At 38.8% G+C, this 14,598-nt stretch overlaps 1 protein-coding gene across 1 annotated transcript in view; it reads left to right on the forward strand.

Moving 5' to 3' along the window:
- The window catches only part of LOC126165771 (pre-mRNA-processing factor 39-like), a 94,398-nt gene that overhangs the window by 20,781 nt on the left and 59,019 nt on the right, over positions 1-14,598 (forward strand). Inside the window, exons 4-5 of the mRNA XM_049920347.1 lie at positions 9,740-10,524; positions 13,156-13,384. Of these exons, the coding sequence (XP_049776304.1) occupies positions 9,740-10,524; positions 13,156-13,384 (1,014 nt within the window). The remainder of the gene's footprint in view (positions 1-9,739; positions 10,525-13,155; positions 13,385-14,598) is intronic.

Below are 14,598 nucleotides of genomic sequence, written 5' to 3' on the forward strand. Positions count from 1 at the left end.
ATAATAACAGATTAAGAATTCAGGAAGGCTGTGAGGGACACACGTGTATTCAGGGGATTCTTTGATGACACTGATCATTATTTAATCTGCAGTGAAATTGGGATTGTGAGGCCGAAAGTGCAGGAGGTCAGGTCCATATGAGGAGGATAAGAGTGGAGAAACTTCAGGATAAGGAAATCAGGCACAAGTACATAACAGCGATCTCAGAAAGGTACCAGTTAGTTGAATGTAGTCAATTACAGTCACTGGAAAAGGAATGGACAAGGTACAGGGACACAGTACTAGAAGTGGCTAAAGAATGTCTTGGAACAGTAGTGTGTAAAAGTAGGATGAAGCAAACAGCTTGGTGGAATGATACAGTCAAGGCAGCCTGTAAAAGGAAAAAGAAGGCATATCAAAAATGGCTACATACTAGAACCCAGGTTGACAGAGAAAGTTACGTTGAAGAAAGAAACAAAGCCAAACAGATTAATTGCAGCATCCAAGAAGAAAACTTGGGAAGACTTTGGAAACAGGTTGGAAACTATGGGTCAAGCTGCCGGAAAACCATTCTGGAGTGTAATTAGCCGTCTTCGAAAGGGAGGTAAGAAGGAAATGACAAGTATTTTGGACAGGTCAGGAAAACTGCTGGTGAATCCTGTTGATGCCTGGGGCAGATGGAGGGAATATTTTGAAGAGTTGCTCAATGTAGGTGAAAATACGATCAGTAATGTTTCAGATTTCGTTGTAGAATGGGATAGGAATGATGATGGAAATAGGATCACATTTGAGGAAGTGGAGGAAATGGTCAATAGATTGCAGTGCAATAAAGCGGCTGGGGTGGATGAAAGTAAGTCGGAACTCATCAAATACAGTGGAATGTCAGGTCTTAAATGGCTACACAGGATAATTGAAATGGCCTGGGAATTGGGACAGGTTCCATCAGACTGGACAAAAGCAGTAATCACACCAATCTTTAAACATGGAAACAGAAAAGATTGTAACAACTACAGAGGTATCTCTTTAATCAGCGTTGTGGGTAAAATCTTCTCAGGTATTGTTGAAAGGAAAGTGCGAGTATTAGTTGAGGACCAATTGGATGAAAGTCAATGTGGGTTTAGGCCTCTTGGAGGTTGTCAGGACCAGATCTTTAGCTTACGACAAATAATGGAGAAGTGTTATGAGTCGAACAGGGAATTGTATCTATGCTTTATAGACCTAGAAAAGGCATATGACCGGGTTCCTAGGAGGAAGTTATTGTCTGTTCTACAAGATTATGGAATAGGAGGCAAACTTTTGCAAGCAATTAAAGGTCTTTACATGGATAGTCAGGCAGCAGTTAGAGTTGACGGTAAATTGAGTTCATGGTTCAGAGTAGTTTCAGGGGTAAGACAAGGCTGCAACCTGTCTCCACTGTTCATATTTTTTATGGATCGTATGTTGAAAACAATAAACTGGCTGGTTGAGATTAAGATATGTGAACACAAAATAAGCAGTCTTGCATATGTGGATGACTTAGTTGTGATGGCAGATTCTATTGAAAGTTTGCAAAGTAATATTTCAGAGCTAGATCAGAGATGTAAGGACTATGGTATGAAGATTAGCATCTCCAAAACGAAAGTAATGTCAGTGGGAAAGAGATATAAACGGATTGAGTGCCAAATAGGAGGAACAAAGTTAGAACAGGTGGACGGTTTCAAGTGCTTAGGATGCATATTCTCACAGGATGGCAACATAGTGAAAGAACTGGAAGCGAGGTGTAGCAAAGCTAATGCAGTGAGCGCTCAGCTACGATCTATTCTCTTCTGCAAGAAGAAAGTCAGTACCAAGACTAAGTTATCTGTGCACCGTTCAATCTTTCGACCAACTTTGTTGTATGGGAGCGAAAGCTGGGTGGATTCAGGTTACCTTAACAAGGTTGAGGTTAGGGATATGAAAGTAGCTAGGATGATTGCAGGTACTAGTAGATGGGAACAATGGCAGGAGGGTGTCCACAATGAGGAAATCAAAGAAAAACTGGGAATGAAATCTATAGATGTAGCAGTCAGGGCGAACAGGCTTAGATGGTGGGGTCATGTTACACGCATGGGAGAAGCAAGGTTACCCAAGAGACTCATGGATTCAGCAGTAGAGGGTAGGAGGAGTTGGGGCAGACCGAGGAGAAGGTACCTGGATTCGGTTAAGAATGATTTTGAAGTAATAGGTTTAACATCGGAAGAGGCACCAATGTTAGCACTAAATAGGGGATCATGGAGGAATTGTATAAGGGGGGCTATGCTCCAGACTGAACGCTGAAAGGCATAATCTGTCTTAGATGATGATGATGATGATGATGATGATGATGATGATACTTGCAGAGCTACAGTCATTTGACGCACAGTGCACCTGTGAGATTTTGGCAATTTTCAGTCATATCTCTGGCAATATTTTCTTGCAAGAAAGAAGACTAGGCCATCTTATACAACTTTTGTGCTCTCTTAAACAAAAGAATACAATTTCTGAGCAATTTTCATGTGGATAGGCTGAAGCTAAGTTGGCTGAAAAATAGACGCTTGGAAAAAATGTGACATTTAGCTTTTTATATCTCTGGTAGTAATTGTGGGATAAATCTAAAACATTGCATATAGTAACTTACTAATATAAGGTCTGAGAGAATATATAATTTCATTCTCTTACTGATTTCCAGTAGTTTACCAACTAAAGGCAAAGTTAACAGGTTTTCGAAAAAAAGCTGCCAAAATGACTTTTTTTTTTTTTTAAAACCCCACTTGTACAAGTTTCCTCCAAACTTTTAAAAAAGACAAGTTGGAGGTGCTTTGAAGACAGGTACATATTCTGCTGGTACTCAAATTACATCTTACATCTTTTATTATGTTCTATAATTGTTTTATGATGTCTGTCGTCGGTATCAATTGTCCTGATGACTATGAAATGTGCTTGGCTCAGAAAAACTGGAAAAAAGTAGCTTTTCTGACATTTCTACATCATTCACCCCTACAAAATTCTTATTATAAAGAATGATATGGAATAAGGAAACCAATAAAAACAATTACTTTCTCTTTTTTGTGGCTTTAATTATTTGAGCCAGTCACATTTGAAAAGCATAACCTTTTGGGTTCTGTCTTGTCAACATTTCTTCCCAAACATATACCATCAGTGACATCATCTGACTGGCAGTATAGTTTTCCTCATGACATTCTACACAAAATTAATGAAACCTCCCAAAAATTCAAGTAGCTTGAAGTAAACATAAGCTTAGGATTCTAAGAGAGATCTTTCTAGCAGGCGTGGGATCCTGAGTAAAGAAACACTTGTGTTTGGGAACTTGCAGTAAAGAAACCCGTCTAAGACTACTATTACACAGCCATTGTGCTTGACCCCAGTAATGACGGGGGTGCTGGTTTTTCTCACTTTTAAAGGAAACAGCATTACTTAAGCTACCATGGAGCATAGTAATAAATTTGTAAAATTTTTCATCAGTGCACTAGTGTTCCAAATACATCACAAACTATGTTATCATAAAGTATGCTGTATCTTAAACTGCCCCCCATGAACCATGGACCTTGCCGTTGGTGGGGAGGCTTGCGTGCCTCAGCGATACAGATGGCCGTACCGTAGGTGCAACCACAACGGAGGGGTATCTGTTGAGAGGCCAGACAAACATGTGGTTCCTGAAGAGGGGCAGCAGCCTTTTCAGTAGTTGCAGGGGCAACAGTCTGGATGATTGACTGATCTGGCCTTGTAACATTAACCAAAACGGCCTTGCTGTGCTGGTACTGCGAATGGCTGAAAGCAAGGGGAAACTACAGCCGTAATTTTTCCCGAGGACATGCAGCTCTACTGTATGATTAAATGATGATGGCGTCCTCTTGGGTAAAATATTCCGGAGGTAAAATAGTCCCCCATTCGGATCTCCGGGCGGGGACTACTCAAGAGGACGTAGTTATCAGGAGAAAGAAAACTGGCGTTCTACGGATCGGAGCGTGGAATGTCAGATCACTTAATCGGGCAGGTAGGTTAGAAAATTTAAAAAGGGAGATGGATAGGTTAAAGTTAGATATAGTGGGAATTAGTGAAGTTTGGTGGCAGGAGGAACAAGACTTTTGGTCAGGTGATTACAGGGTTATAAATACAAAATCAAATAGGGGTAATGCAGGAGTAGGTTTAATAATGAATAAAAAAATAGGAGTGCGGGTTAGCTACTACAAACAGCATAGTGAACGCATTATTGTGGCCAAGATAGACACAAAGCCCATGCCTACTACAGTAGTACAAGTTTATATGCCAACTAGCTCTGCAGATGATGAAGAAATAGATGAAATGTATGACGAGATAAAAGAAATTATTCAGGTAGTGAAGGGAGACGAAAATTTAATAGTCATGGGTGACTGGAATTCGTCAGTAGGAAAAGGGAGAGAAGGAAACATAGTAGGTGAATATGGATTGGGGGGAAGGAATGGTAGGAAAAGGGAGAGAAGGAAACATAGTAGGTGAATATGGATTGGGGGGAAGGAATGAAAGAGGAAGCCGCCTTGTAGAATTTTGCACAGAGCATAACTTAATCATAGCCAACACTTGGTTCAAGAATCATGAAAGGAGGCTGTATACATGGAAGAAGCCTGGAGATACTGACAGGTTTCAGGTAGATTATATAATGGTAAGACAGAGATTTAGGAACCAGGTTTTAAATTGTAAGACATTTCCTGGGGCAGATGTAGATTCTGACCACAATCTATTGGTTATGAACTGCAGATTGAAACTGAAGAAACTGCAAAAAGGTGGGAATTTAAGGAGATGGGACCTGGATAAACTGAAAGAACCAGAGGTTGTAGAGAGTTTCAGGGAGAGCATTAGGGAACAATTGACAGGAATGGGGGAAAGAAATACAGTAGAAGAAGAATGGGTAGCTCTGAGGGATGAAGTGGTGAAGGCAGCAGACGATCAAGTAGGTAAAAAGACGCGGGCTAATAGAAATCCTTGGGTAACAGAAGAAATATTGAATTTAATTGATGAAAGGAGAAAATATAAAAATGCAGTAAATGAAGCAGGCAAAAAGGAATACACACGTCTCAAAAATGAAATCGACAGGAAGTGCAAAATGGCTAAGCAGGGATGGCTAGAGGACAAATGTAAGGATGTAGAGGCTTGTCTCACTAGGGGTAAGATAGATACTGCCTACAGGAAAATTAAAGAGACCTTTGGAGATAAGAGAACCACACTAAGCAAAGAAGGGAAAGCAGAAAGGTGGAAGGAGTATATAGAGGGTTTATACAAGGGCGATGTACTTGAGGACAATATTATGGAAATGGAAGAGGATGTAGATGAAGATGAAATGGGAGATAAGATACTGCGTGCAGAGTTTGACAGAGCACTGAAAGACCTAAGTCAAAACAAGGCCCCGGGAGTAGACAACATTCCATTAGAACTACTGATGGCCTCGGGAGAGCCAGTCCTGACAAAACTCTACCATCTGGTGAGCACGATGTATGAGACAGGCGAAATACCCTCAGACTTTAAGAAGAATATAATAATTCCAATCCCAAAGAAAGCAGGTGTTGACAGATGTGAAAGTTACCGAACTATCAGTTTAATAAGTCACAGCTGCAAAATACTAACGCGAATTCTTTACAGACGAATGGAAAAACTGGTAGAAGCCGACCTCGGGGAAGATCAGTTTGGATTCCGTAGAAATGTTGGAACACGTGAGGCAATACTGACCTTACGACTTATCTTGGAAGAAAGATTAAGAAAAGGCAAACCTACGTTTCTAGCATTTGTAGACTTAGAGAAAGCTTTGACAATGTTGATTGGAATACTCTCTTTCAAATTCTAAAGGTGGCAGGGGTAAAATACAGGGAGCGAAAGACTATTTACAATTTGTACAGAAACCAGATGGCAGTTACAAGAGTCAAGGGACATGAAAGGGAGGCAGTGGTTGGGAGGGGAGTGAGACAGGGTTGTAGCCTCTCCCCGATGTTATTCAATCTGTATATTGAGCAAGCAGTAAAGGAAACAAAAGAAAAATTCGGAGTAGGTATTAAAATTCATGGAGAAGAAGTAAAAACTTTGAGGTTCGCCGATGACATTGTAATTCTGTCAGAGACAGCAAAGGACTTGGAAGAGCAGTTGAACGGAATGGACAGTGTCTTGAAAGGAGGATATAAGATGAACATCAACAAAAGCAAAACTAGGATAATGGAATGTAGTCAAATTAAGTCGGGTGATGCTGAGGGAATTAGATTAAGAAATGAGATACTTAAAGTAGTAAAGGAGTTTTGCTATTTAGGGAGTAAAATAACCGATGATGGTCGAAGTAGAGAGGATATAAAATGTAGACTGGCAATGGCAAGGAAAGCGTTTCTGAAGAAGAGAAATTTGTTAACATCGAATATAGATTTAGGTGTCAGGAAGTCGTTTCTGAAAGTATTTGTATGGAGTGTAGCCATGTATGGAAGTGAGACATGGACGATAACTAGTTTGGACAAGAAGAGAATAGAAGCTTTCAAAATGTGGTGCTACAGAAGAATGCTGAAGATAAGGTGGGTAGATCACGTAACTAATGAGGAGGTATTGAATAGGATTGGGGAGAAGAGAAGTTTGTGGCACAACTTGACTAGAAGAAGGGATCGGTTGGTAGGACATGTTCTGAGGCATCGAGGGATCACAAATTTAGCATTGGAGGGCAGCGTGGAGGGTAAAAATCGTAGAGGAAGACCAAGAGATCAATACACTAAGCAGATTCAGAAGGATGTAGGTTGCAGTAGGTACTGGGAGATGAAGAAGCTTGCACAGGATAGAGTAGCATGGAGAGCTGCATCAAACCAGTCTCAGGACTGAAGACCACAACAACAACAACAACAACAACATCTTAAACTGGACTCAAACTAGCACCTCAATAGCATTACATAAAGACATACTAAAAATGATCTATAACACGAATCCATTCCAGAACGTCAGGAAGACTGCTATAAACTTCAACAAAGTTTGCAGTGTGACAAAGTAAAACCTGATGGCTATTTATATAATGTGTGCTGCAGCTGTTGTGCAACAGCTTCACTACCATGAACTCCACTGCCTTGGTATTGCACACTGAAGGCCAGGTTCTAGCCTAGCAAAAAATAGGCAAAGTTTGGATTTCTTATTTTTATTTTTCATGGGGACAGTGAAGACATAAAAAGGATTTGTTTGAAGATTATAGTTGGTCAAACTTTAAAATTTATTCTCGATTTTCAATAAAGCAATGGTGTCCATAATCTGGGTTTGATCCAGGGCCTGAGAGTTTTGAGGTGCACACACTGCGTGCAGTGTAACCCATCAGGAGTTGTCTGAAATCAAAAATGAATACCATCAGTCGATGCATTAAATTTATGGAAGCTTATTCCTGACCACAATGAAATAAATAAATTTAATGATATGGTGCTAACTTTAATTTTAGTTCGATTTTTGGGGATTCATTTCACTCTTCATGGCTTTACACAAAATAGTTAATATTAACAAGTTTCATATATTATAGGTATAAGCTCCCACGGAAAGGGTTTACTTTTTGGGGGTCAAAGGTAGAAGTTAGTTGGTTGAACTGTTCTTATTTTATGCTGCACACAGTTTTGAAAAATTGTTTCTCGAGAAAAACCTGTTTAAAGTTTAGGGAAAACTTTTGTATGTATTATTAGTTCAGTTAGCATAAAACTACATGTTGTCATATATTTTTGATGTCACTGAATGCAAATCTGAGGTTAATTTTCAAAATTGCTAAACCAATATGGCAGACAAAAAATGTTTAGACCAAATTTTACCAAAATATGATGAAAAATGGTGTTTTTGTTATGTTTAGTCTGAAATATCAGTCTTTCCTTTGACTCGAATTGTTCGTGGAAAGCATTTCCCTCGTGCTTCTTGGTGAGAGAAGCCAATCTGGAATATGTTTGCATGCATACTGCAATATAAATCATTTTGTGACTGTGTGTCATGACACACGCTTTCTACCAGAGCTGGGCTTCTCCAGCTGAGATTGCCCCACAGCAGCTGTGACACTGTTTGAGACAAAGGGCTGTAGAAACTATTATAACTCTAAGATTAAAAAACCTTTTCATCTCGGCATTATAGACGCATATACACTTCGAAAATTAATTTAAAAAACTGAATTTTCGATCATTTTTAATGAGAACCTGGCCCTAAATTGTGAAGTTTATAACCAGTTTGTTTCTTAGTTATAGCAGAAAAACAGACTGAAACGCAATGAGTCATGACAGACATCTCTCTTTTTTTAAGTTTGTTGAGTTATTTGCACTTTGCGTTGCTTCATAGTCGTCAAGGTTTTTGGTATTGCCTTCCGCAGATAGTACTAAACAATTGTAGAACGTAATAAAAGGTGTCAGATTTGAGTAACAGGGAAATATGTGCCATTTTCAATGCACCTCCACCATGTTGTTGTTTTTAGGACCTTACATGTTCGCATTGCAAAACTAGATCTAGTTCTTACATGGTTGATCTTTCCAATGAAAAATGGTATAAAAAGGTTTGCAGAAGACAGTTGGGTAAAAGTTGGTGAAAAACATCCCTTTTTGGCATTTTTTAGAAAAATTATGAGCTTTGTCTTCCATTTATGAACTATTGGAAAGCAATATGTGAATGAAATTATATATCCTAAGACCTGCTACTGGCAAGTTGTTGTGTACAAAGTTTCAGATTTATCCCACAATTATTTCTGGAGATACAAAAAGTGGAACTTTATTATTATTATTATTATTATTATTATTATTATTATTATTATTATTTTAAACGACTTTACTTTAAATTCTCCATATGAAAATTCCTCTGGAAATCTGGTTAATGTTGTTGTTATTTTGCTTAAGAGAGTGCAAAAAGTTGTAGAAGATGGCATAGTTTTCTTCCAAGAAAATATTGCTGGAGATTTTGTGTGTCAGTTGTCGAAAACTCAAGAGTGCCCTGTCGATAGCTGCACTGCAGGGTCAAACAAATGACTCAGTCTGTGGAAGTATTTAATTTAGGATCATTAAACTTTACCAGTATTTGTTGGGAATGTGTACGAATGTTCATACAAAATTTCGTCAAAATCCATGGTCCTGCGGGAACATCTAGACCACTTGTCATTGAATGACTCATCTGTAACTAAAAAGTTGAGGTGTGTGTGTGTGGGGGGGGGGGGGGGGGGGGCAGTGAAGTGTTCATCAAAATTCGGTTTACACAAATAACATATGGCATAGCTGAAGTTAGAAGGTAGCTTTGTGCTGTAAAACAAATCGTGTCAATTTTTTAAATGAACAATTTGAGCCATTTTAAAAATTCAACTTCATTATTGTACTATTTACCTAGTTGTGCCCTATCCCCATGTGTGTACCCAAAATGTGGAGGGGTGATTATGTCCCCAGTAGTTACATTTCTCAAGGCAGCAACTATTCAGGTAGTTTGATAATGTATAGCAGCCTCTCATATGACTCACTAGGATTCTGCAAACATTTAGCATGTAACTCATGTCGGTAATTTAAATATATTTTATTTATGTGCACACTTTTATTCCAAATTGTTGGAATATTGTTGGCTTTTGAAACACGAGTTAGTGGCTTCATTTATGCACAACTCTTCAGCTGCCGATTTGGACAGTTTAATAATCATTGTTTCAATCCCATCTGTATAAATACATGAATAAAACTATTTGAAGTAGTGGAACCACATAAGAGTTGCACTTAAAACATAGCCAGATTTTGGGAACTTGACCATTCAATAGAATGTTTTGTTGCAGCTACTGAAGAGGCTGTTGTTCTAAAGACGGATGCTCCAGAACCTGTAAAGTCAGATGGTCCAGAACCTGCAAAGGGAGATGCTCCAGAACCTGCAAAGGTGGAAGTGCCAAAACCTGCAAAGGTGGAAGTGCCTAAAGTTGTAAAGACAGAGTTTCTAGAACCTGCAAAGGCAGAAGATCCAGAACCTGCAAAGGCAGAAGCTCCAGTGCCTGTGGAGGCAGATACTCTAGAGCCTGCAAAGGACGACGCTCCAAAACATTCAAAGTCAGAATTTCCAAAACATGGGAAGGCAGATGCTACAGAACCTGAGGATAACTTACAGCTGTCCTCAAAGAAGTCATCTACTCGTTCCACTTCAGATGTAAAGACTGAAAAGAAGTCATCTACTCGTTCCACTTCAGATGTAAAGACCGAAAAGAAGTCATCTACTCGTTCCAATTCAGATATAAAAACTGAGAAAAAGTCATCTACTCGTTCCACCACAGAGATAAAGACTGAGAACTTGTCGAGTGATGAAGAGAGCCAAGGTGCACTTGATTCAAAAACCAATACTGACTCAAAACCTGATATCACTTTAGATAGGCCTGCACACATAAAGTCTGAAGACGACAGCCCATCAGAATCAGATTCAAAGGTAACTTCTGCAGAAATTGCTAATAAGATTCAGAGTCTCAAGAAAGAGAACGAGTCAACTAAAGAAACTTCAGACACTACCGCTAGTTTGCCAGTGGACAAGCATCTGGAACCTGATTCTAAAGAAGAAAAAGTAAAAGAAGAGAAGGAGGTTAGTGATATTCAGATAAAGTCTACATATTCAGTGTATTTTAGTTTATTATGGGGTATCTTTTAGGTTAAGGATTTGAAGTTGTGTGTGGAAATGTGAACTGCACAAGTATAGATAAAGAAATCTTATCACCGGGAGGAGAGTACAAAGAGTTACTTATTTTTAATTGGTATTGTCTATTCATTGTCGGTGCAGTGTTCCCATTGGTTTTAGATGCCTAGTTTGCACAGAGCAATAATTTTAGGATATTAATTCGCTCACATTGTTACTTCGTGTCCACCTATCTTAAAAACTCTGTTTTCCAAATTTTGCAGTAGTTGCTGGAAGTCAGGCGCACAGTGTAACATCCAATGACGAAAATAAGACTTCAAATTAATGTGACTTATACTCTCATATAAGATTCAAAGTTCATATTAACACTCTTAATGTGGAGCACCACAATAATCTCATTGTGAAATGTCAAAACTGACAACTCGAGATACAAACACAGAATGAATAGCTGTTCGACAGATAAGATTTTTCTGTTGTAATTTGGCAGCAGCAGTATTGTCACAGCATGCTCTTTTCCATGCTGCACTCCCATCTCTAAGCCACGACAGCACAGAATAACTGAATGACCAGTAGGTTCCACAATGTTGTAAAGCTGCAGCTGCTGCCCTTCCCCGAGGATGCACAGTGTCCATCACTGACCATTTAGACACTATGACAAAAACTTCCACACAGTCTGCCATCCTAAATTTCTTATCTAATAAAAATACCTTCAAATGTTGCAGTCACCACTCGTCCTTTAGGTAGATATAGGGCAACACATCACTTTAACAAAGTTATATGTTAAAATATAGCAATAAAAGAAATTGGTTTAAAAAAATAAGAAAGCTGATGTTTATTACCAAATTATTTGTAATACTGCTTTCATCAGACTAAGTGCTAGCACAGAACTTACAAGCACTTACACTCTGTGTCTACGTCATTACTCTGCACTTCACATGCAAGTGTTTACCAGAGGGTTCACAGAACCACTTAAACTGCTTCTTGACCATTCAACTTTCGAATAGAACAGCCTGTGGGGAAATACAAATATCTTAATCTTTCCGTGTGACCTTTGATTTTTCTTATTTTAACAACATGATTACTTCTCCCTGTGTAGGTGGGCCCAACAAAATATTTGTGCATTTGGAGGAGAAAGAGGGTGATAATTGAAATTTTGTGAAAAGATCTCACGGCAGTGAAAAACGCCTTTGTTTTAGTGATTGCAATCCCAGCTCACGTATCACATCTGTGATGCTCTCTACACTGTTTCAAAATAATACAAAATGAACTCCCCATATTTGAATGTTTTGATGTCCACCATCAACCCTATTGGTAAAGATCCCATACCGTGCAGCAACAGTGTAAAAGAGATGGGCCATTGTAGTGTAGGCAGTCTCTTCAGTAGATTTCTTGCATCCTCTAAGTGTTGTCAATAAAATGCAGTTTTTTGCTCATTTTTAACAAACATCATTTTCTGTGTGATGGTTCAAATTGAATTTGTTTGTAACTTTAAGCCCTATGTATTTAGTTTAATCAATAGTGTATAATTTTTTTTTGTCATGTAACCAAAATTAATGGAGTATTTTTAGTTTTCATATGGGGTATGTCTCACTATTCATTTATTATTCACGTCAGTGGCCACTTTTTGCACCATGCAGACAATTTTTCCGCATCATTTTTTAATTCATAGTGATCATCTGATGACTTTTCTAGATGGTAAATGACAGCATCGTGTGTGCTGACAATCTAAGACGGCTGCTCACATTGTGTGCCAAATTGTTCGTATAGATTAGGAGTGCGGAGGGCCTGTAAAAGTTTTTTGGAGAACATCAGCTATCACTTACATTTCACTCAGTCATTTACTGTAAGCTGCTATGAACTGTGTCCCTTCTGACAAGAAATCACAAACTTACTTGCCCAAATGAGACGATCCTCCATAGGTGTGCAGTTTCACTGGAAGCCATTTGGTGTGAAAATTGTAAAAAGCCTTGTGGAAATCTAGGAAGTTGAAAAATGGCTCTGAGCACTATGGGACTCAACTGCTGAGGTCACTAGTCCCCTAGAACTTAGAACTAGTTAAACCTAACTAACCTAAGAACATCACAAACTTCCATGCCCGAGGCAGGATTCGAACCTGTGACCGTAGCGGTCTTGCGGTTCCAGACTGCAGCGCCTTTAACCGCACGGCCACTTCGGCCGGCTAGGAAGTTGAAATAAACTTTTGAGACATGTGTTTATAGAACTTATTATATTGTGTAAGTAAAGGCTAGTTGTGTTTCACAAGAGTAATTTTGTCTGAATCTATTCTGACTGCTGATAGACAATTTCTTAGTGATATTCTATAACATTCAAACACAGCTATGTTCAAAAATTGTGATGTCAGTAACATGACTTGTAATTCAATGGGTTACTTCTCCCCCCTCCCCCCCCCTCCCCCCTCTTCCTCTGGTGTGCCCTGTACATCTTGGTGTGACCTGGAGGACTTTCCAGTCCTTGGCTATGGATTTATCATTAAATGAGCAGTTGCATGTGATGGTTCAACATCAGATTATCAAATATCATGTGTTACTGGTCTCATAAAATGTGCTTATGACATTACAGAGTAAATTCCCTGCTGAGCCTGACACGGAAATGGTTTCCGAAGATGAACTACCAAATGAGACTTCAAAAGAACCTTTAGAGACAGAAGCGGTCTCCGATGAAGAGCTGCCAGAACCAACAGTCACCACAGACCTACCAGAGACTGAAGCTGTCTCGGAGGATGAATTTCCCCCAGAGAAAACAGAACGCAAAAGAAAAATAGACATAAATAAGAAAAGTGATGGATCAGGTTTGTTCTTGAGTTTCACATATATGTTGTATTATGATTGTCTATGAATTTACACATTCCATTTTCACTCTTATTACTCAGTATTTTGGCTCCATTATTAGAAGCTAAAATGATGCCAGTGAGAAGCACTTTTTTATATATACTTCAGAAGTAATGCTGATTCACTCGTCATTTAGACAATGTGAACTAATTACATTGAGTCAAGTAGACATCTAATACTTCACATCACATACAGATTTTTAACCAATCTAACTCCACTTCCTAAATGAAGAATAAATGAGCTTCACTTTTGCAGTAAATATAAGGAGCGTCAAATTCATATTATCGAGGAAAAGGCCTTGTTTCACAAAGTGCCTAGCATCCAGCGCACGTTGGTTTATCTATTACTCATATGATTTTGAGCTCATCCCTGTTGGTTTCTGAACATTTTTGATCAAATTCTAAGTTGATTTCTAAATGAATCGTAAATTGATTTTTAATGCGTGCATAGTGTGCGTGATATCTCTGCCAGGGGAATCCCAGTCACATCTAGAAATAAACTTTCCTGTAGACAGAATGGACGGGTATATACGAGCCGAGCGAATAAAGCCGAAAGGGTGTAGGACAATCGCTGTTTATGTGGTTGATGGGGTTTGCAAGTTATCAGCGTTGTTATAATTACTAGCGAATTCCATAGATTCAGGCTACAAAAGTGGAAATAAATGACTAACAGGAGTAACAGGCAACAAAGATTACGTATTGTCTTCTCCGTGTAACCAAGAAAACGAAATTTTAGCAAAAACTTTTTGACCAGACCGCTATACTACTGAGGGCCAGTTATACAGTCCCTGGCTAGCAGCCGCTAAAGTTCTTTTCTGGGGGTAGCACGGAAAATGTATGAATATGTAATAACTCCAAACTGGAGAATAAATGCAGGATAACTAAACTGGTGATTGTGGCAAGGTTAGTGAAGTTAACCAGAGAATAAATTTGACACTGGCAGGAATAGTTACAAAATTAGTGATGACAAGATTGTTTGTTAGAATGGGAGAAGAAACGGGGCTCACACAAATTATGGAAGAATACGATGATTCCAAATTTATGTAAAAATTTTGTACTACTACTTTTTGATCTCATGCTTCAGAAGCTGGAGAGTATGAATGAAATGTGAAGCTTTCTTAGCATAAAGCTTTTTGCTTGTAGTAGGCCTAATGGGCATTTGATATTGGTACTTT

This window comes from Schistocerca cancellata, chromosome 1, assembly GCF_023864275.1.
Source record: "Schistocerca cancellata isolate TAMUIC-IGC-003103 chromosome 1, iqSchCanc2.1, whole genome shotgun sequence".
Taxonomy (NCBI): domain Eukaryota; kingdom Metazoa; phylum Arthropoda; class Insecta; order Orthoptera; family Acrididae; genus Schistocerca; species Schistocerca cancellata.